The 21,917-nt window shown below is 61.0% G+C and overlaps 1 protein-coding gene across 1 annotated transcript; it reads left to right on the top strand.

Annotated features, from left to right (window-relative positions):
• Nucleotides 1-5,949: 5,949 nt before the first annotated feature.
• ADAMTS10 (ADAM metallopeptidase with thrombospondin type 1 motif 10) lies at nt 5,950-21,702 on the top strand. The gene is made up of 24 exons (XM_044918306.1): nt 5,950-6,133; nt 6,322-6,668; nt 7,027-7,183; nt 8,060-8,277; nt 9,918-10,001; nt 10,086-10,231; nt 10,649-10,692; nt 10,840-10,945; nt 11,030-11,176; nt 11,378-11,519; nt 14,189-14,296; nt 14,694-14,839; nt 14,939-15,002; nt 16,021-16,123; nt 16,406-16,539; nt 16,629-16,752; nt 17,691-17,771; nt 17,857-18,020; nt 18,115-18,241; nt 18,335-18,464; nt 18,837-19,041; nt 19,326-19,502; nt 19,576-19,735; nt 20,931-21,702. The coding sequence occupies exons 1-24, from the start codon at nt 6,046-6,048 to the stop codon at nt 21,038-21,040; spliced, it is 3,312 nt and encodes a 1,103-aa protein (XP_044774241.1). The 5' UTR covers nt 5,950-6,045; the 3' UTR covers nt 21,041-21,702.
• Nucleotides 21,703-21,917: the final 215 nt, after the last annotated feature.

Below are 21,917 nucleotides of genomic sequence, written 5' to 3'. Positions count from 1 at the left end.
AAAACCTCTTCCCTCAGAGCTGGTATTGCGGTGAGGGAGAAAGAACCAACAAAAATAAGTATTCCACAGTGTCAGGTGGTGACTCGTGCTAAGAGTAAAATAAACCAGGAAATGGGAGAGAAGGTGTGTGGATGTAATCTGGAAGTGGGGGGAGGGGCAGGCCTCTGGGCGGGGGGCGGGGTTGATGTGTGAGATGAAACTTCAAGAACAACGTGAGTGGCCATGGCAATATCAGGGGGAAGAGGCAGGATGGTGACCTCAATGGGGTTGCCGTGTTGTTGTTGCTGACTGTGTCCCCAGTACCTGGACCAGCACCTGGCACATAATGGTACTCAGTAAAGATTTCACAAATGAAAGCCCAGTTGTGGGCTTTAGGAACAGCTTGCTCAAGGCTGAAATGATGGCTCTGGGGCCATAACCCTCCTCCACCCGGTGGCTTTGTTCTTACAAGAAGCCTCTCCCTGTTGTCTAAGATGGGGACTCGGCTCCCAATGCTACTCAAGCCTCCAAAGTTCCCAGAATTCCCTGCAAAAGTCTGGACATGCCCATCCCCCAATCAACCCCTGAGGCCTGGAGATGGGGATGTGGGAGTGGCTTGGGGCTGAGTCACATGCCCTATCCAGACCACACTCTGAGGGGAGAGGGAGACCCCATGGGACATCTGGGGTTGCAGGGTGGTAGGAAGGAGAAATGGATGCAAAGAGCCAGTTTCCCAGAATAATTATAAGAGGTTTAGTAAGTAGTAAATGACAGCCTGGGAGCTCCTGGCTCAAAGCAGCCCTGAAATTTCCAGCACTGTCTGGTGGCCACCCAGCATCAGGCTAAAGACCCAGTGGTTGTAGGAGCCACCGGGCTAAAGGTGGGAGCGTTCAGCATTAGGGAAATTGAGAATGCCAAGGCAGCCAGCTCTTTAGAGAAAGAGGTAAATTGAAGGCAGCTCAGGGTGGGCTCCCGGGGGCCCTCATGAAATGGAGGGGCTGCTGGCAGAGGCCAGAGCTGGCTTACTTGGACTTGTTCCTCAAATGGGGGTTCAAGAGGCTATGGGGGGGTGTGGCTAGCAAACCCACAGGCAGGCCGTCCCTCAGGTCTGGCCTGGGGTGCGGATGGTATGGAAGCAGAGCCGCAATCTGGTAGGAGCTCCAGGAGCAGTCTGGTATTTATGGAGTACCTGCTGTATGCCTGAGCCCTGACCTAACCTTCCAAATTCAGGACAAAAGAAACAAATGTTTGCTGTTGAATGAACCCCTCTCCCAGCGGCCTGTAAGGTTGTTATTACCCAACCTGCAGGGAGATTCAGGAAGACCAAGGGTGAGGCCAGGCCAGGCTCTGTGAGGTTGGGGGTCACCGCCCTGAAAGCTCCTGGAGCACCAGCGGGAGGGCCAGGCACCTAGAGGCCTGTGGGGCCACCTTGGGTTGGATTTTCACTCCTGCCCTGACTGTGCAGGTCAGCCCCATCCATGTGTTAGCTCCACATCTATTCAGAACCCACCCAAGGGTGAATAAAACCCACTGGGCCCCTGCTCTCATGAAACTGTCACTCTCCCCGTCTCTAGCCTCAGTTTTCTCTTCTGTGAAATGGAACCAGCCAGGCCCACGGCAGGTCAACCCCCCAGAGGGGAGCTCTGGGAGGGCAGGGGCGGGCTGAGATTTATTCAGCCGCCCTGGGCACGGTGCCTGGCACACGGGTGGCGCCCAATAAAGGCTTGTTTGAGCAGGACTAGCCCTCAATAAGTAACAGCTGTTGTCGATGCCCGCGGAGCGGGCCGATGCCGGCGAGGGAAGGGGCTCTCCCCTCCCCCACCCTCCAGCCGCTCCCCTCTCCCCTCCGCGCCCCATTCCTTCCCCTTGCCCCCCACGCGACGGTGCCTCCTTCTCCATCCCCCACCTCCGCCCGTCTCTTTCCATTCAATCTCCCCTCCCCCCAACCAGCCCTACTCCTCTCCCTCCTTTTCCCCTTACCCCTACCCAATTCTTCCTCCCTCCCCTCCCCCCACCCCGCCTGTCTCCCCTCCCCCACCTGCCACCTTACTCTCCCCCCCACCCAGCCCCCACGGCGGGGCCGGTCCGGGCGGGGCCGCCCGGACTCCCGGGTCCCTGGCTCGGGTCCAGCTCGCGGCCCAGGCCGGGCGGCGGCGGCGGCGGGCGGGGTTCTGGCCGCGCGCGGTTTGGGGGTTTTTTATAACCCTGGCAGGCGGCTCAGGAAGTGCCTTCCCCGCGCCCCCTCCCCCGGCCACGCCGCCGCGCTCGCTCCCTCCCTTCCTGCGCAGGGCGGCGAGACGGCGGCGGAGACGGCGGACGGAGGCCCGGGCGGGCGGGCGGCCGGCCGCAGGTATAGGCGCGGGCGGCTCGGCAGGGAGCGGGCTCGGCGGGGCCGGCGGGCGCCCAGGGGAGGGGGCCGGCGCGGGGTGCCCGGGGGTGACCTTGTGTGTCTGCGTCGGGCGGGGACGGCCGCGGGCCCCGGTCTGTTGGACCGTCCAGCCTCGGGGCTTGTGTCGGTGTGTAATGTCCCTAAGTGTGTGCGACACTGAGGTCATGTGGGCGGCTGTCTGGGTGTGTTTGCTGCGTGTGGGTATGTTGTGTCGGGGTGCGTGTGGGCATCCACGTACGTGTGAGTGTTGTGAGTCTGCATGTGTGTGTCCGCATGAAATGTCCCTGAGTGTCTGGGTGTGTTCGAATTTGTGTGCGATCATATGGGGTGCTGTGTGTGTGCAGAGGTGTGAGTGTAAGCCAGTGTCTGCTGGGTGTGTAAATGTCTAGGTGAGTGTGAGTGTCTCTGTGCTGAGAGTGTGTCTGAGTGTAACAAGTGTGTAAATGCCCGTATGTGAATGCGTCTGGTGTGTATGTCAAGTTCTGTGGGACTCTGAGTTTGTCTGTTGTCTGGTGTGTGTGAACGAGTGTGTACGTGTCTGTGTGTGTAGGCCCAAGTGTGTGTGTGTCTCTGGGCTGTCTTCTGTGAATGAGTGTGTACGTGTGTGTGCACATAGGTCTGGGGAGTGTGTGGTTGTGTGTCGTGTGCGTTCGCCTCTGGATGTGTGTGTTCTGAGCGTGTGGGTGTGTTGGGCCGGGAGCCCTTTGTGGGTCTGCGGTGTCCGGTTGTCGGTCCCCGGCTGCGCAGGTGTGGTCACCCTCGAGTGTGTGCGTCGCTACCAGTGTGTGTTTGTGTGTCTGGGTGTGGGAGTGGCATCTCCCACTTCCCTTGAGTGGGTCACCCAGGCCACAGCCGTCTGTCTCCGAGTGTCTCCAGCCCGTCGGGCTCAGGGCCTTTAATTAGTGGCTAGTTGAGGGGGACCCGCCGGGGCGCCGGCCCCCTCCTCCCGCGGGCCGCGGGCGGGCCTTTGTCTGCTCTCCCGGCAGGGTCTGCCTCCCGCCCAGCCAGATGTGCAGCGCCTGGAGGAGGCCTCTGCCCGGGCGGCCTCGGCCGTGGCCGCCACAGAGTGGCCAGGTCTCCCCGGCACGGCCCAGGAGGTCTGGGTGTGGAGCGGCGGGTCCTTCCCCGATCACTGGGATGGGATGGAGCCTCCGCTGTTTCCGGGCCGCTTCCGCGCGGCATTTCCTCCTCCAGCGCTGGCACCGTCCCCGTGCTGGCCGCCTCCCTCCTGCCTTCTGGGAGGAGGGGCTGGGAGGAATGGCCAAGCCTGGGCACGCGCGCGCGCGTGCGTGCGTGTGCGCGCGCACACAGCCACACGGGCACACGCATGGCCACACACGGGGTCACATGGGCACACACACCACACAAAAAGTCACCTACATACATACTTACACGGTTACACACACACACACACAGAGTCATGCACATGCAGTCACACACACACCCTGGTGTAGGTCCCCTGCTGTTGCCCCCAGCCAGGCTCTGGCCGGGAACCCCCTAACCTCCCTGCCATCAGTATCATTTTCTCCCCAGACCCACTGACCTGTTCCCAGTAGCCCCAGTGCCCTGGGCAGGTCACACCTCACCACCACCCTGCAGGCGGGGCCACTGTCCCAGATCCTCTTTCCCACCTCGCCCTGGTGGGACACCTGTGTGCCCTCCCCCTCCAGATCCCCCCCTCCCCATCCCCACCCACCTATGCCAGGTCCTTCCACACCCTCCCCCCACACCTCACCTGAGCCAGAAGCACAAGGGAAGCTGTGAGGTCATTGGGAGAAGGGCCCCAGCCCTGGAGGACAGGGGTGAGGACCTCAGGGGTGGGGAGCAGGAGAGGCTCAAAGACACTGCAGCCAGGACCAGAGCCACAGAGCCACTGGGGGAGGAAGATTCTGCACCAGGCCTGGCAGTGTAGGAAAGAAGGAGAGGGACAGGATTGGGGGAAGGGGGCTCCAGCCTCACGCTGCAATGAGGCATGGGAGGGGAGGGGGGTTAAGGCAAGAGGAGGGCCGCGGAAACTGACCAGGAAGGGGTTTAATCAGAGCTGGTCAAGGTCTCCAGGATGGAATAGGGGAGAGGAGGCAAGAGGAGATGGGGGCAGGGGGAGGCCGAGTAAGGCATGAGGGAGCTTTGGTGGGGGACTAGGAACTGAGGGAGGATGAAATCCAAGAGGAGGTTCACCAGGGTCAGGGAGAAGGACAGAGTATTCTCAGCCACCCTTGAACTCCAGACCCAGCCCAGCTCCTCCTCACTGCCCCCTCCCCGTCCAGGCGCTGAAGAAGAGGCACTGAGGCCCAGAGGGGCTCGCACACAGGTGTCCAACGCCAGGCCGTCAACTGAAGCCCCCAAAAGGTAAAAACAAACAGAAAAACAAGGGGTAATCATTAGCGCAGCCGAAGGGAGCCGTAGGGTCGCAGAGTGTCTTGGAGTGAGCTCCCCATTGCTGGAGGGGTCCAAGCAGAAGCGGGTAATTTCAACTTCTAAGTCTGCATCTTGTTGAAAACCTGGCTCCCTCCCTCATGTGCTGAACTGCCCTGTTTGGAGATCGACTCTCAGACTTGGCCAGGCTGCAAAGAAAACAAGACAGTGTGTGATTAAGGGGGAAACAGCACAGAGGAGGAGGAGGAGGGTGGAGACAGGAGTGGGGAGGAGGGTTTGGCACAGGGTAGTGGCCCAAAGTGGTTTCTGTGCGCAGCAGGCTGGCCTGGGGCAGATGCCAGAGAAACTGAGACCTGCCGGGCAGGCCTAGAGCTTCCAGAAAGAAGAATCTGAAAGGAGAAGGAGCCGAACCAGAAGCAAGGCTGGAAACAGAGGGTGGAGGAGAGGTCACGGGGACAGACGCCACCTGTAGGGGTGAATAATGCTACCCCGTGGCGGGGGATCCAGTGGCAGGGCCTAAGTCAGATGGGGTTAGTGGGAGGAGCCAAGCACTGGCTTCTGGTTTAATCTGGCCTGAAAATGCCCCCTAACCAACACAGCCTTCAAGTGTATCCCAGGCCAGCCTCCCCTTGCTGCCCTCCTGCATGCTCCTCTCAGGCACTCTGCCCAGCCACACTGGCCCTTGTGGTCCTGGGTCAAGCTCCTCCCTGCCTCTGGGCCTTTGGCCCTGCCGCTCTTCACCCTGGGCACCTTCTCCTGTCTCCACGTGATGAGCTTCTTCTCATCCTCCGCACCCCTGCTTCTGAGCCTCCCCGTTATTTCTGGAGAACTTGTCACTATCTGAACTCCTCTTGTTCGGTCACTCCCAGGAGACAGCCCCTCGGTGGGCAGGGACGGCATCTATACCATGCATATCATTAGCCAGGGAACGAATCCTCGGGATTATCGTGGAAATGAAATGAAATGGTGTGAAAACGCTCAGGCCAGTAGCTGGCACGTAGTAGATGCCCACAGAGTCAAGATCCCTCTGTATCCTCAGAGTATAGTGAGGATGAGGGGGGTGGGGATAGGGGGACGGGGGACTTCTGCATGAGGAAATGCAACGGGCATCCCTGAGGCTGGGAGTGAGGGGCTTTGGCACTGGCCACACTGGGCAGCAGGACCAGGCACCCGCCCCCCCCAACCCAACTCCTCTCTCCCAGGAGCCCGGTGATGCTGCCCAGGCTGTGAACAGGGGAGGCGGTGCTGTGGGGGCTGCCGGCAGCCGGGGCTGGAGAGAGACATGTGGACACGTGGTCTCTATGGCTCCCGCCTGCCAGATCCTCCACTGGGCCCTCACCCTGGGGCTGGGCCTCACATTCGAAGTCATACACGCCTTCCGGTCTCAAGGTAGGGGTGTTCAGGGGCAGCATGGGGAGAGAACAAGGAGCCGAGGAAGGGTCAGTGGGGCTGGGATGGCAGTCACTTGGGGGAGGGCCCTGGGGTCAGCGAGGCCAACATCATTTGCCCTGTAGCCCAGCAGCAAAGACATGGATCATTCCCAGGGCTCGCCCCAAGCCTCTGACCCTCGCCCACAGATGAGTTCCTGTCCAGTCTGGAGAGCTATGAGATCGCCTTCCCCACTCGAGTGGACCAAAATGGGGCCCTGCTGGCCTTCTCGCCCCCGGCTTCCCGGAGGCAGCGTCGGGGCACAGGGCCAGCCCCAGAGTCTCGCCTCTACTACAAGGTGGCCGCACCCAGCACCCACTTCCTGCTGAACCTGACCCGCAGCCCCCGCCTTCTAGCGGGGCACGTCTCCGTGGAGTACTGGACACGGGAGGGCCTGGCCTGGCAGAGGGCTGCCCGGCCCCACTGCCTCTATGCCGGCCACCTGCAGGGCCAGGCTGACAGCTCCCATGTGGCCATCAGCACCTGTGGGGGCCTGGTGAGCAGAGGGTTCTGGGAAGCAGGGGGAAATGCCCACCAGTTTGGGAGTTAAGAAAAATACTTCTAAATATAGGTCAGAGAAGGAATCCTGGTGGATATTTTTAAAACATTTTGAGCTAATCACAAGGATCAGTTATTTTAGGATGTAGCTAAAGCAGAACTTTGAGGACAATGTGTAGCCGTTGGTCAGGCTGTAAATGAATGAACCAAAATTGCACCTCAGGAAGGTAAAAAAGGAAAAGCAACATAAACCCAGTAAGATGGAAAGAATGAAATCGTAAAGACAGAGATAGGGTCCCGTGGGTCCCGGGAACCAAAATCTGATCCAAGCCCTCCGCCCACTCCCCAACCCCCAGCATGGCCTGATTGTGGCAGATGAAGAAGAATATTTGATCGAGCCCCTGCAAGGTGGGCCCAGAGGGGCCCAGGGCCCAGAGGAGAGTGGCCCCCATGTGGTATACAAGCGCTCCTCTCTGCGTCACCCCCACCTGGACACAGCCTGTGGAGTGAGAGGTACCTCTGTCTTCCTGGGGATGGGCAGAGGGGCTGCACATCTTTGCCTTGAGGCCGAGGCAGGCAGCGGTGTCTGATGGCCCAGCAGTGAGTGAGACAGGTTGCTCAGGTGTAAAACCCTCCGTCTCCAGGATGACAGTGTGATCAGACAGCTAAGTGACCGAGGAGTGGCAGATAGTCGAGCCACTGCACAGTGCAAACCCTGTTCAGAAGGTCCGATTTACAACCAGACTTGCAGGAGGACAGGGGTCTGATCAGACGTGCAGGGGGCAGGGGAATAAGAAAGCTGGATGAGATAGATATTTATAAGGGCCATCGTCCAGCTGCAGGGACAAGTTCGGAGCCCTGGGACGTGACATGAGGTGCGCAATCCGACCGTCTGGGAGTGGGACCCCGTGTCGGACTTACAACCACAGTCGGTTGTACGAACGGAAGGGTGGGTCGTTGCACAGCCGGACGGCCAGTGAGACCGGTTGGGCGGTCAGACCCTCCAGCAGTGGGGTGTCCCCCAGCTGCACAGCTGGGCAGCGCGTTGACGAGAACGTGGCACGGAAGGCCACAGAGTCCCACCAGCACACAGTTCCCGTGCTGAGGCGGGTGGCTCCACGCCTACGGTTGGGCAATGGAACTTTCAGGAAGTGGCATGGTCTTGCTGGTTGTCGTGGGGCCCGGGGCAGCCATGCCACCGACCCGTGTGACGGCGTGGAGCCCGTCATCTGGGTAGCAGGCTGTTGTAGAGCCAGACGTTGCACAACCAGGACACCCAGTAGCCGAAGCATGAGTGGTGTGACGGCCTAGGGGGCAGATGTGCCGTCAGACAGGGTCGGTCGTGGACATAAGAGTAGGCAGCAGAATGACGAGAAATTGTCCATCCAGACGAGAAGCCGTGGAAGGGGCGGCCGTGGTGGCTGCGCACGCTGAAGCCGCCACCTGCCAGGCCCCTGGGGAATGAGACTGAGCGTGGCCAGCCAGGCCTGAAGCGCTCGGTCAGCCGAGAGCGCTACGTGGAGACCCTGGTGGTGGCTGACAAGATGATGGTGGCCTACCATGGGCGCCGAGACGTGGAACAGTACGTGCTGGCCATCATGAACATTGTAAGTGCCTCCCCCTCCCTGGCCACGGAGCCCCGGGACCTGGAGCCAGCCTCCTGAGGTCAGGGAACCCGAATGGAGGGGGTGGGGTGAGAAGGGTGGCCGGTGTCTGGCAAGGAGTGAGGAGAAGCAGCCTCGCTGGGCGGCCAGGAGCGTGGACTCAGCAGCCTGCAGGGCCCGGCCGAAATCTCGGTTCTGCTGCTTTTTAGCCGTGTGCCCTTGGACCAGTCACTGCCCCTCTGTGCCTCGGTTTACCCACCCATAAAATGGGGATAGTGATAGTACCTCCTTCACAAGGCGCAGGTGGTTGCAGTGAATCGACGTAGTGTGTGGAAGAGTACCTGGCACACGGTAGGGGCTGCGTAAGCGTCTGCTGTCTAAAACAAGGACGCAGCTTGAACTTGAGGTCAGCAGTGCCCACATGGGCACAAGTCCAAATCCTCCTGCACGCACCTGCCTATAACTGCACACAGGTGACCTCACTGACCCACACTCAGATATGCCCAGGGCCCACACCAGCTCTCAGTCAAGACTCCGGATCTCTCCGAGCCTCGGTTTCCACCTTTGTAAAACGGTGTTGCCATAGTATGTACCACAGAGGGAAAGACTGGCGGAGGGGTGGGTGCCAGACAGAGCATTTGGCACGCAGTAAGAGCCTGACAAGGGGCGTTGTTGTTTCGCTGATGCGAAAAGGGAAGAGAAAAAGGTTAGCAGACAGAGAGGTGGCCCGATGTGTTGACATAACATTGTGTGTGACAGCGCTGTGTTCTGCCCTAGCCCTGCTTCCCTCCCCTGGGCTTTCAAAGTTGTCTGGAACCTTCCAGGGTTTCTGTGGGTTTCTGCGTGGGACAGTGATGCCCCAGGCTCCAAGATCGCTGCACACTGTGGCCCCCCTCTCCCCTGGGCACTTCCTTCTTTTCCCCCAGCACTGTCTCCAGAGCTCCCTGCCCCTCACACTTCCACCTTCTTCTGGTGATGCTCAAATTGGTACCTTTATATATTTTTTAAGATTTTGTTCATTGATTTGAGAGAGAAAGAGAGAGCGCACAAGCAGAGGGGAGGGGCAGAGGGAGAAGGAGAAGGAGAAGCAGACTCCCCGCCGAGCAGGGAGCCCAACGCGGGGACACGGGGCTCGATCCCAGGACCCCGGGATCCTGACCTGAGCTGAAGGCAGATGCTGAACCGACTGAGCCACCCAGGTGCCCCCAAACTGATACCTTCAGACAGCCACGGAATGAGACCAAATGTGCACTCTCTCAGGCCGCCTCTGGGCAGAGACGCTTGAGGCTGCTGCAGGGGTGGGTAGGGATGGAGGACAAATCGACAAGCTGAATGGGGGTGAGTCAGAAAGAAATGTACTGGTAAGCAACCTGCGCTTTGTAGGCAGCCTTACCCAGACATGAAGCCCACTTGCGGCACCTTACCCGCTGTGTGTCCTAACCTCTCTGTGTGTCGGTCTGCCCCTCTGTAAAACGGGAATGGTAATTGGACCTACTCATGCGAAGATCTGCACAGCAGGCTTAGTCCGAGGCCCAGCACACGGGAGATACTTGGTGAAAGAGAGCTATTGCCATTGTTCCGCTTTTTGTCTCCTCCTCTGGGCCCCTCTTAAGACTCGGTCTCTCTTGTTTCTTGGAGGTCAGGTTGCCAAACTTTTCCAGGACTCGAGTCTGGGAAACATCGTTAATATCCTGGTGACACGCCTCATCCTGCTCACGGAGGACCAGGTGCGAGGGCACCCCCCACCTGCCCCTGCCCCTGCACGTGCCCCCCGGGGTGGCTGGCGCCCATGCCCCTCTGTCTGTCTGCAGCCCACCCTGGAGATCACCCACCATGCCGGGAAGTCCCTGGACAGCTTCTGTAAGTGGCAGAAATCCATCGTGAACCGCAGCGGCCATGGCAACGCCATTCCGGAGAACGGTGTGGCCAACCATGACACAGCGGTGCTCATCACGCGGTGAGGGGCGGGGAGGCCTCCAGGACGTGGGCCGGGGGAACGAGTGGTCCCAGGGACCATCCAGGTCCAGGCAGGGGTCACTTCTGCTGGGAGATGGGAGAGGCTGGGGAGCCAGGGGTGGGGAGGGGCTGCTGGGAGCCTGAGAGCCACTGTGCGGGGGGCGAGGGGAGGCAGGGACAGTTGGGCCACCGCTTGGACACAGACACACTCGTTCACTCACCGTCTCATTGATGCAGTCGGTCAGTCACATACGCACCCCAGCATCCCCGAGGTCCGCTGGGGGCAGAGCGCGGGGCTCCGGGCGAGAGGCAGGTAGTGCCTCCCAGGCAGAGGGGAGCCTCCAGAGCTGGTCATGGTGTCACTAGCAGGGCTTAGGGAGGTAGCCCAGCCCCTGACCGCCCCCCTCTCCTTCCACAGCTATGACATCTGCATCTATAGGAACAAACCCTGCGGCACACTAGGTACTTCACCCCTGTAGGTTTCAGGCACCCGTGAAGGCAGTGGATGGGTGCCCCCGGCCCGGCCCTGGCAGGGTGGGGACCTGGCAGGGTGGCCGGGCCGGCCAGCACAGCCTGAGCCCAGTCTCACCCCACGCGCCCGTTCCCCAGGCCTGGCCCCCGTGGGCGGCATGTGCGAGCGGGAGAGAAGTTGCAGCATCAACGAGGATATTGGCCTGGCCACTGCCTTCACCATCGCCCATGAGATTGGACATACGTGAGGCCGGGGACACCGCAGGGTGGGGCGGGGGGGCAGGTTCCTCAGCCCTGGTGGTGGAGCTGACCAGGCTGCTCTCCCCAGGTTTGGCATGAACCACGACGGTGTGGGGAACAGCTGTGGGGCCCGTGGCCAGGACCCGGCCAAGCTCATGGCCGCCCACATCACCATGAAGACCAACCCTTTTGTGTGGTCGTCCTGCAGCCGCGACTACATCACCAGCTTTCTGGAGTGAGGACGTGCCCGCGTGCCCGCCCACACGCCCACTCACCTTGGCTGGGCGGGGAGGGGGGAGGGTCTGGAAACCAGAGCTGCCTCTGAGAGGGGTCCTGTTCCCTGCAGGGCTGCGCCCTAGGACCCGCACCCCACCGGGGCCCCTGAACTCTTCGCCTGCAGCCCCCTAACGTAACAGCTCCTTTCTTCTCGCCACAGCTCAGGCCTGGGGCTGTGCCTGAACAACCGGCCCCCCAGACAGGACTTCGTGTACCCCACGGTGGCACCTGGCCAGGCCTACGACGCAGACGAACAGTGCCGCTTCCAACATGGAGTCAAATCGCGTCAGTGTAAATACGGGGTAGAGAGAGCCTTCCTGCTTTCCTTCCTGGGAGGGGAGGGGCCACAGGGTGTGGGAGAGCCGGGAAGGGGGTGAGCCCCCACAGGGGCCAGGGGGAAAGAGGTGCACGGGTGTACAAATGTCCCGTGCACTCAGACAGTGACGGGGATGAAGAATGGGCTCTCCTGGTCCTCCAGACCCCTGATTTTGGGGGCCGGGCTGGGGAGAGCTTGGGTACCACCTTCTGTCCAGCCTATCAGGCCACCTGTGGGCTGCAGCAGGACTGAAGTCCCAAGCCCCCTAATTGGGCAGTTTTTCACCAAACATTCCAAATGGGGTGGAAAGAGTTCCCTGGGGACGGACCATCTTTCCCACTTGGCAAAGAACTGGGCAGAGCCTTCCAAGGACACCCTGTCTTCATTCCCCACATCCCCCACCAACTGGTTCACCAAGATCGCCTGGCCCTGATGCTTGGCTAGACAAGCTCTGAGCCTCCGGACCACCCCTCACTCTTTGTGAGGTTTAGATTGACTTCCCAAAGCCCCGTCCTTTTGTAGAGAAGCAAGCTGGGGGTCCCACTCCCAGCCGCCCACAGGAAGCTGGAGGCCTGCTGGCTTCCTCAAGACTGCAAAGATCAGAGTCTGGACGGCCATGTCCAAGCTAAGGCCATGTTCACTCAACACAGGAAAAGGCAACTGTTGAAATGCCCTCACTTCATCCCAGGGCAAGACAAGGAGACAAACCCTGGAATCATTTCTATTTACTCTTGCCCACCCTCCCCCAACTTGGCTGGTAACTAACTGCAGCACCCTTAACGAATTTCCAAAGAATCTGGAAGCCACCATTGAGCATCTGCTGTATCCCAGGTATCCTAACAACGATGACAATGGCTGACATTTACTGAGCACCCACTATGTGCTAAGCATGTGATACATACCATCTCATTTAAACTCTTGACCATCCTGCTACTCCCACATTACAGATAAACGGACCGAGGCATAGGGAGGGTGCCTTGCCCAAGGTCACAGTTCAAGAACATGTCAGAGCTGGGACTCAAATCCAGGTCTCTCTGTGACTCGAAATTTTATAATGAGGTGGGGGAGGGGAGAAAGTGTCAGAATATGGAGCATGGACCAGTGCTGGCTGTATGTTGAATTGATTCTTTCTTTTATTTCTCCAAGGAACATCTTCCCGGCGCCCCTGGCAAAGGGGGAAATTATTGACTACATATAACTTGGCTAACGTGTGTCAAGAGCTGGGCCTAGTGCCTAGTCCAGAGATAGCTGTGGTCACTGTTACACAATAACAGGGAGTTTATGCAATCTCTTTCGCATGCCTCTCAGACTTTTATGTAGGCAAGGCCCATCTCCCAGATGACAAAATAGAGAGAGGGGTCCGTGTCGCAATTCCCCAGCGGAGCTGAAGTCTCCCAGAGCGGCCCAGAGCCCGTTCATATGCGCCACAGCGCCTCCTTGTGGAGAGGAGGAAAAGCAGCACTGGAATAGCCGGTTCTCTTTAAGAGGGGTCCGAAGTGGGATGAGGGGGCCCGTGATATTTTTACAAATGGCCGGGAGGACACAAGCCAAGAGAAGCCAGAAAAGCAGGCTGGAGTTCTTAGCTGAGACATGTCCTCTGAAGGAGCAGAAGGCAGGGACTCTGGAGGACGGTTGAGGGAGAGGACTTGAGAAAAACTTCCCGAACTTCTCATGTGTGTGCACGTCTTTCAGAGGCTGGCCCTTCCTACAGCCATTGATTGGCCCAAGCCCAGATCGTCAAAACTTGAAAGGATTAGGTTCAAAGAGGAAATGGCACATGGTTATAAAAAGGAGAATGAAGGCTCTCCACTTGGGGGGGGTGGGGGGCGGAGACCCTGGGAGGTGGGGCAGGATGTAGGCTAGAGGGTCAGAGATTTGGCCACACCTGAACCCAGTGGGGTTGGTCCAGGGATGTTCACCTAAAGGGTCAAGAGTGACTTCCTGGGACTGGTCCAGCCCAAGCAGGATTTGGACAGGAAGGTGGGCAGATTTTTCAGTGGGGGAAGTAGAGGAAATGTCCCACCCAGATCCAGCCTGACCTTGTTCCTGCCCAGCCTTCCATAGAGTAAAAGCTCCAGGAGCTTCCTCAGTTTGGGGGGCGGGGGGGGGGGTGGCAACAAGGAGGACCACCAGCTGGAAAAAATTAGAGATGAGGCCTTTGACCTGAGCCATCTTCCAGGCCCGAGTTTTCAGAATTCCTGTTCTCCCAGGGGCCCCTGCACCCATCCCAACAAGGAATGCAGAATCGTCTCCATTCCTCAGCAGGTCTGGAGACTCAGAAGGTACCAGAGTGATGAGATCACAGAGCGGTCCATTAAAGGCCCGGGTTAGAACCCGGGCCGCCCCTCAGAAGCTGCGTGGCCCCTCGCAAGTGACTTTTTCTGTCTGAGCCTTGGTTTTCTGACAGTGAAATGGGGGTAGTAATGCCTAAGGGAGCTTACGGCACACACGGACGTTGGATAAGTGCAGCCCATAAGGCAGAGGGGAGGTCTCAGGCCATGCCCCACAGGAGGATTCAAGAAGGCTCCTGGAGACCCAGCAGAGGAGCGCCGGGGCCCCACTGCGAAGCGGCAGTGAGCGGGTCGCCGCCCGGCGGGCGGGCTGCCGGAGGGAGGAGGGCGGGGGGCGAGCCTGAGCGGGCGCCTTGGCCCGCAGGAGGTCTGCAGCGAGCTGTGGTGTCTGAGCAAGAGCAACCGGTGCATCACCAACAGCATTCCAGCCGCCGAGGGCACGCTGTGCCAGACGCACACCATCGACAAGGGGGTGAGCGCCGGCCAAGGCCGCCAGCCGGGCCCCGCCCCCTGCCCTTGAGCCACGCCCACCGCGCCGCCGCTGGGGTTCTCCCGCGGCTCTGGTCACGCCCACTGCCCGCAGGTCCCGCCCATGGCCTGAGGCGCCCCCCCGCCCCCACTCCAGCCGCGCTGGTCCCCGCGCGAGTTTCACCTCCAGGCGGCGACCGTAGGCTTAGGCCACGCCCCTGTATTGCCAGGGTCCGAGTGCCCAGACCCCACTTCCACCCTCGCCCCTTCCGTCCCATCCCATGGGGGCTGAGACCTCGGGCTGGGAGGAGGGGCGGGGCAGAAAGGGGCGCCGAGATCCCGGAGTCTACGGAGCCGGACTCACCCCCTCCCTCTCCCCGCCCCCCCCCGACCTCCGGTAGTGGTGCTACAAGCGCGTGTGCGTCCCTTTCGGGTCGCGGCCGGAGGGCGTGGACGGGGCCTGGGGTCCGTGGACCCCGTGGGGCGACTGCAGCCGGACGTGCGGCGGCGGCGTGTCCTCCTCCAGCCGTCACTGCGACAGCCCCAGGTCAGCCCTCAGGCCCCTTTGTAAAGAGAGCGGGGCGGCCCCCCTCTGTCTCCCCCCGGCCCCACATCTCTTCTGTCCCCCCACCCCCACCCCTTCCAGGCCAACAATCGGGGGCAGGTACTGCCTTGGTGAGAGACGGCGGCACCGCTCCTGCAACACCGACGTGAGTTCCCCCAGGACCCCAGGCCGGGATCCTCGGCCCCTCTTACACTTCACCCCTGCCCTGCCCTGCCCTCCCGACACCGGCCCCTGGGCCCTGGAGCCGACAGGACCTGGCTCCCCTGCAAGCGGCTGGCTCCTTCCAATTCTCAGATGACTCTCCCACCTTGAACTTGCTTGACCTCCACAACCTCCTCCAGCTATAGCGCGCCCCACCCCCTCCCTTCAAAGCCCAGTTTCCCCAAACTTCCCCCCCACAGCCCTGCCCCAAAGCCGTCGCTGAGCTCGCTGTCACCAAACCCAGTGGTCACGTTTGGGTCCACTACTGCACTCCCTTCCGACTAGGAAGCACGGCCTCTGTCCAGAACTCCCCACCCCACCCCCGCCCCCCTTGCTGCCATCACCGGGCCCAGTGCTCACACTCCTCCTGCTACACCTTCTGTCTCCTCTTCTCCACTGCTGTCCCGTATTTAAATGCTGGGGTTCCCCATGGCTGGTTGTGGTTTCTGACTGGGAGCCAGTCTTCTGTGTGCACACCTAATAAGCACAAGGCTCACTGCAGCAGGGGGTGCTCAGAGGGCAGGGAGAGCTTTGGAGTGGGGGGTGAGTGGTCTTCCCAGCCCCACCTGGAGGGGCTCGTGTCTCCAGGGAGTCCACACGCATGCGCCACCATCCCCCCCCCATAATAAATGTCCCTGGCTCCTTTCTAGGCCTGCTCTCAAGAAAGGCCTCGTGGTCTGAAACCAGAAACCCAGCCATCATCCCCAGCTTGCCCCAAACTCTAATGAGTCATCTGCTCCATCTCAGATGTACTTGTCCCTCCAGCCCCACTGCCTGGACCTAGCCCGGGCCACCAACCAGTCTCACCTGGCCCTCCACAGCCTCCTCCCTGGCCTCTCTGCCGTCAGCTTCACCCCTCCAAGCCATCCCTACTCAGAGCATCCGTCCTCCATCCTCGGGCCTGTGCCCTAATTCCATCCCCCACAACTGGCCTCCATCCCGCTCCCCTCTCTTGCCCCCAGGACTGTCCCCCAGGCTCCCAGGACTTCAGGGAAATGCAGTGCTCCGAATTTGACAGCGTCCCCTTCCGTGGAAAATTCTACACGTGGAAGACATACCGAGGAGGTGAGTGAGGGACCCAGGAGGCCATGGGGCAGTGGAGGGCAGCAGCTGGATACAGCATCGTGGGGTCTGCCCTGAGCGCCCCCTCACCCAAGGGGCCGAAGAGCCCAGGATGTGGCTCAACAGTTCCTTGACTGGACGCTGGGAACCCAGACGCCCTCTGCCCAACCTGCCCAACCTGGAGGGCAGTCTGGAGTCTGTCCCTCTTTGCCTCACCTCCCCCGGGGAGCGAGCAGGGAGTCCCAGGTGGCCTGGCCCTCGGTCTGACGGGGCTGTGCCCCCCAGGGGGCGTGAAGGCCTGCTCACTCACATGCCTGGCCGAAGGCTTCAATTTCTACACGGAGAGAGCGGCGGCCGTGGTGGATGGGACGCCCTGCCGCCCCGACACGGTGGACATTTGCGTCAGCGGCGAGTGCAAGGTGGAGGGGGCTCCCGGAGAGAGGGCAGGGGATGGGGGGGTGAAGGCAGGGAAGGGGGGCTCACTGACACTCCCCCCCCACTTCCCCAGCACGTGGGCTGTGACCGGGTCCTGGGCTCCGACCTGAGGGAGGACAAGTGCCGGGTTTGCGGTGGTGACGGCAGTGCCTGTGAAACCATTGAGGGGGTCTTCAGCCCAGCCTCGCCCGCAGCCGGTGAGAGATCCCCATTCCCTCTCCCTCTGCCCACTTGGTGACTGGGGGCAGGACTGGCCCCATCACAGTAGCCAACATCAGCTACTCAGCCCCAGGGGCCCAGTGGGGACCCCAGAAAGTCCCAGGGGCACAGCAATGCCCCAGATCAGGGTCAGGGACTAGCTTGGGCTCTGGTGCCTAAACCTTGGCAATTAACAGGCCAAGAGGGCAGTGACCTAAACCGTTCCCCTCCCCCATCCTGGGAGCCTGGTGCTGGGCTGGAGGCAGAGAGGGGTTGACCGCTCTCCGCTCTCCGTGGTCTGAGCCAGGGGCTTCAGGGGCTCTGTGCTGGAGGAAAAGGGTAACTAGGGGAGGGATATCTGCAGGCTGTGGTGAACTTGAGCATGCTTTCCAACCTTGGGCTGAAGGAGAGAGACCCCAGGGAGGGGGTGAGGGGGGCTCCTGGGAGCAAACACACACAGTGAGGCCCCAGTGTGGGGCTCAGGGGATGGGAGGGGACCCAGGTCGAAGTGGTGGAGCCCACTGCAAACCTAACTCTGCTAATTGCCACCCTGCTAATGTCAATCCCACATGTCACCTTGTGGGTTGGGGCCTCCACAGCACCCCCGTCCCTCTACGCTGGGGGATAGGGAGTGGATCAGACCATTGTGGTGGTCAGAGAGGCAGAAAAAGTTTGGGTTCAAACCCCAGCCCAGCCACTTCCTAGCTGTCAAACCTGGGCGAGTTGCTTAGCTTCTCTGAGCTTCAGTCTTGTCGTCTGTAAAATGGGCGTGATGACACATCTGCATCACAGAGCCAGAGCTGGGGACGCAGTGTGATGTCCCTGGAAGCACTTAGTGCAGTAATGGTTAGCTGTTATCATCAAGGGCCAGGAATGGGGGAGGTAGGAAGGTGTGGGGGAAGGGTCAAGTGGGCGACATCTGAGCTCCACCGTCCAGGGTATGAGGAAGTCGTCTGGATCCCCAAAGGCTCCGTCCACATCTTCATCCAGGACCTGAACCTCTCCCTCAGTCACCTGGGTGAGCTGGAGGTGGAGGGATGAGGACTGGGGGTCAGCAGGGGGTCAGCATGGCTGGGGTTCTGACCCGGATGCTGTACCCCCAGCCCTGAAGGGGGACCAGGAGTCCCTGCTGCTGGAGGGGCTGCCCGGGACCCCCCAGCCCCACCGCCTGCCCCTGGCTGGGACCACCTTTCAGCTGCGACAGGGGCCAGATCAGACGCAGAGCCTAGAAGCCCTGGGACCCATAAATGCATCTCTCATCGTCATGGTAACGATAGTGGGAGCAAGGTGCCGGAAGATATTAGCATCCTTGTGGGGACCGGAGCTTGGCTTCCACTTGATGGCCCCCTCCCGAACCTCAGGTCCTGGCCCGGACAGAGCTGGCAGCCCTCCGCTACCGCTTCAATGCGCCCATTGCCCGAGATTCACTGCCCCCCTACTCCTGGCACTACGCGCCCTGGACCAAGTGCTCAGCCCAGTGTGCCGGCGGTGAGGTCGGGGTGGGGTCAGGGACGGGCACCCGTCCCCTGGGCTCACCTGCTGGTCCCAGCAGGGCTGAGCGGGTCTCTTGGCCACCCCCAGGCAGCCAGGTGCAGGCCGTGGAGTGCCGCAATCAGCTGGACAGCTCGGCCGTGGCCCCCCACCATTGCAGCGCCCACAGCAAACTGCCCAAGAGGCAGCGAGCCTGCAACACGGAGCCCTGCCCGCCGGAGTGAGTGCCCGCGGGGGTTGCAGGGTTAGGGAGACGGAGCAGGAGTGGCAGTGCTCCCAGGATTAGGGTGACAGTGCTCCCCAGGGTGGGGTCAGGGCTCTCCTGGAGGGGGAGTCAGAACCATGACGCTCCTTAGCCTAGTCGGGGCAAATCCCGTCTCCAGCGGTGTGATGCACCTCCCCACCCCCAGTGCGGGTGCAGGGTGATGACACTCCACGTGCGCACTGGGGGTGCTCCCTGCAGAAGCGACAGGCATGCCTGTGCCCGGTTCCGTAAAGATGCTGGCTACTGGGGAGGAGGAGGATATGCCAGCACCCCGGACTCGGGGTGCCCTCCCCTGCATACTCTCTCAGGCCCGCCCCCTCCCCACAGCTGGGTCGTAGGGAACTGGTCGCGCTGCAGCCGCAGCTGTGACGCGGGGGTGCGCAGCCGCTCGGTCGTGTGCCAGCGCCGAGTGTCAGCCGCCGAGGAGAAGGCGCTGGACGACAGCGCGTGCCCGCAGCCGCGCCCGCCAGTTCTGGAGGCCTGCCAAGGCCCCGCTTGCCCGCCCGAGTGGGCCGCCCTGGACTGGTCAGAGGTCAGCCGCCCCTTCCCGCCCCCGCACAACCCGCTCTCTGTGCAGCGGCGGGTAGGGACTGGGATGCCCATAGTGGGTGCCCACCGAGGCACCTCTCCGCAATCACAAGCCCCTCCTGCTAGACCTAGTGCCCCCCCCCCCCCGCGCGCGCGGGGGCGCGCGCGACCGGCCCGAGGTTAGCTGACCCCTCCTCGCCTCCCTCTGGACCACCATCCTCCCCCCCCACCCCCGTGCGTGAGGGGACTGGAACGCCCAAGAGCATGAAACCCCTTCTCCGACTGCAGTGCACCCCCAGCTGCGGGCCAGGCCTCCGCCACCGCGTCGTCCTGTGCAAGAGCTCTGACCACCGCGCCACGCTGCCCCCTGCGCACTGCCCGCCCGCAGCCAAGCCGCCAGCCACCATGCGTTGCAACTTGCGCCGCTGTCCCCCGGCTCGCTGGGTGACCGGCGAGTGGGGCGAGGTAGGCCGGCGGCCTGGGGGCGGGGGCGGGGGCCGGGGCGGCCCAGCCGAGGCTCAGCAGCGACTCCCCGCAGTGCTCCGCACAGTGCGGGATCGGGCAGCAACAGCGCGCGGTGCGCTGCTCCAGCCACACGGGCCAGCCGTCGCGCGAGTGCGCAGAGGCTCTGCGGCCCCCGGCCACGCAGCAGTGCGAAGCCAAGTGCGACAGCGCGCCCCCTGGGGACGGCCCCGAAGGTATGCGGGACGGGAGGCCAAGGGGCACCCAGAGGGCCTTGTCCAGAGCGTGGGAGTCCTGACCATTGGCCTGGAGCATCTTCAACCACCGCAGTGCCTTTCTCTGTCCCCTCCAGGCTCTTCACCCTCTCCCTGCAGACATGTATTAAGTGCTACTGCATGCCAAGCTCTTTAGGCACCTGATCCTTCTGGGCACCCAAACTCAGGTCATTCCCGCAGCCACCTCCATGACCCTCATCCTGTTCATCTCCACCTTTACCATCAACTGCCGAATTTTTTTTTCTTTAATTCAGAGTTTCTCAACCTTGGGCACTATTGATGTTTTGAGCCAGATAATTCTTGGGGGAGTGGGGCTGCCTTATGCCCTGTAGGATATTCAGTAGCGTTCCTGACTTGTGTCCGCTAGATGCCTGTAGCGCTCCTGCCCCCCAGTGGTGACAAGCAGAAGTGTCTCCAGATCTGGCCAAATATCTCCTGGGGAACAAAATCGTATTCCCTTGAGAACTGCTGCTTTAAATATGTCCTTTTTTTTTTTTTTTCCTACCTAAGTAAATTTATTTTCCATACAGGGCAATAGATCGCTTACTCCGGGCACTGGAACCAAACTGCCCGGATTGGGCTCCCTCCTCTGTGCCTTCTAATCTGTCAAGGGGGATAAATAATACACTCACTTGAGGGGGGTGCCGCATGAGGGAGATGGAATAAAACAATCCACGTGAAACCCTTTATTAGGCACCAGGCCCTGTCCTACATCACTGGCCAAGTGGGAGCCCGCATCATTGTCGCAAACAGATGGTCGATTACCGTGAACACAAAATACTCAAATACCCTAAAAAGGAGCGACTTCTCTGGAGCTCAGGGTCCTCCGTCTATTACAAAGGATAACGAGCAAGGATTACAGCCCCCAAATGGATCAAAAGGATAACTGAAAGGGAATACTTTTCTCGTGATTTAATGCTGGGTCTGAGTCCCAGACCCAGCACTGTCTCTCTCTCAAAGTCCTCCAACAGCCTAATGACCGATTTACAAGTCCCCCCCCCCTTTGAGTTAGTTATAAGCTCCCTTTGAGAAGCGAGGAAACTGAGGCAGAAAAGCTGGGAAGCTCAGTGCAGGCTGCAGACGCGCCCCTGAGGGAAGGGGCTCTGAGATCTGATCACTCCCTCCCCCCCCACCCCGTTCTCCCGCCCCACTCCAGAATGCAAGGATGTGAACAAGGTCGCCTACTGCCCCCTGGTGCTCAAATTTCAGTTCTGCAGCAGAGCCTACTTCCGCCAGATGTGCTGCAAAACCTGCCAGGGCCGCTAGGGGGCGCGCGGCCCCGGAGCTACAGCTGGGCGCTGGCTGGAAGGGACCCGGCCCGCAGCTGGCCAGCCTGAAGGAGCCCGAGGGGGCGGGAGCTGGGAGTAAAGGGTGAGACGAAGCCGGAAGTTATTTATTGGGAACCCCTGCAGGGCCCCTGGCTGGGGGATGGAGAGGGGCTGGCCACCCCAGGGCCCCCTCCTCATCTCCTCTCCCAGTTCATAGTGAGACCCTCTCCAGGGTGGGTTTGAGGAGAGAACAACTGTTCGCCCTAGCGCCCTTTTCACCCACTCCTAGGGAGCCCCCAATACTGCCCCCCCTTTGACCGGAATATGTACTGTGAAGAGTGGGGGTGGGGAGGGGGTCTGCCTGCGTCCTGCCCCCAGCACTGCCCTATCCCTCCACTCTGAGCTGGGGGGGAGGGGGGGAGGGGGAGGGCCTATGTCCGCTATGGGGAGGGGGATTAGCACCACCCCCCTGACACCCTCCCCCCGACCAGACTAGCTACGGGCTGAGGCAGAGTTGGCAAGATCCGCCCCAACCTCTGCCCTGCCTGCCCCAGGGGGACCCCGACACCCAGGCGCCCCCATCATGGTGCTACAGGCCCTGCCCTGGGGCCCACACACCCCTCGCCAGGAAGCCCTCCATCAATAAAGTTCTGTCTTGTGTAGATTTCCGAGTGTTGATTTGTGTGCGTTTCAGTGTGTCTGAGTCACACGCAGTCCCCACCACCGAATGGAAGCGGCCACGCCCCCCTCCCGCAGGGGGTCCCCATCAGTCCAAAGGGGCCTGTCACCAGCACAGACGAGAGCCCAGTGATTTTACAGCTTCTCAAGGAGGGACTCAAAGCTACCCGGTCTGACACCCGCCGTCCCCGGCCACC

This window comes from Neomonachus schauinslandi, chromosome 1 (genome assembly GCF_002201575.2).
Source record: "Neomonachus schauinslandi chromosome 1, ASM220157v2, whole genome shotgun sequence".
Classification (NCBI taxonomy): Eukaryota; Metazoa; Chordata; class Mammalia; order Carnivora; family Phocidae; genus Neomonachus; species Neomonachus schauinslandi.
The sequence above is the reverse complement of the archived record's forward strand: the minus strand, read 5'-3'. Positions and strand labels throughout refer to the sequence as shown.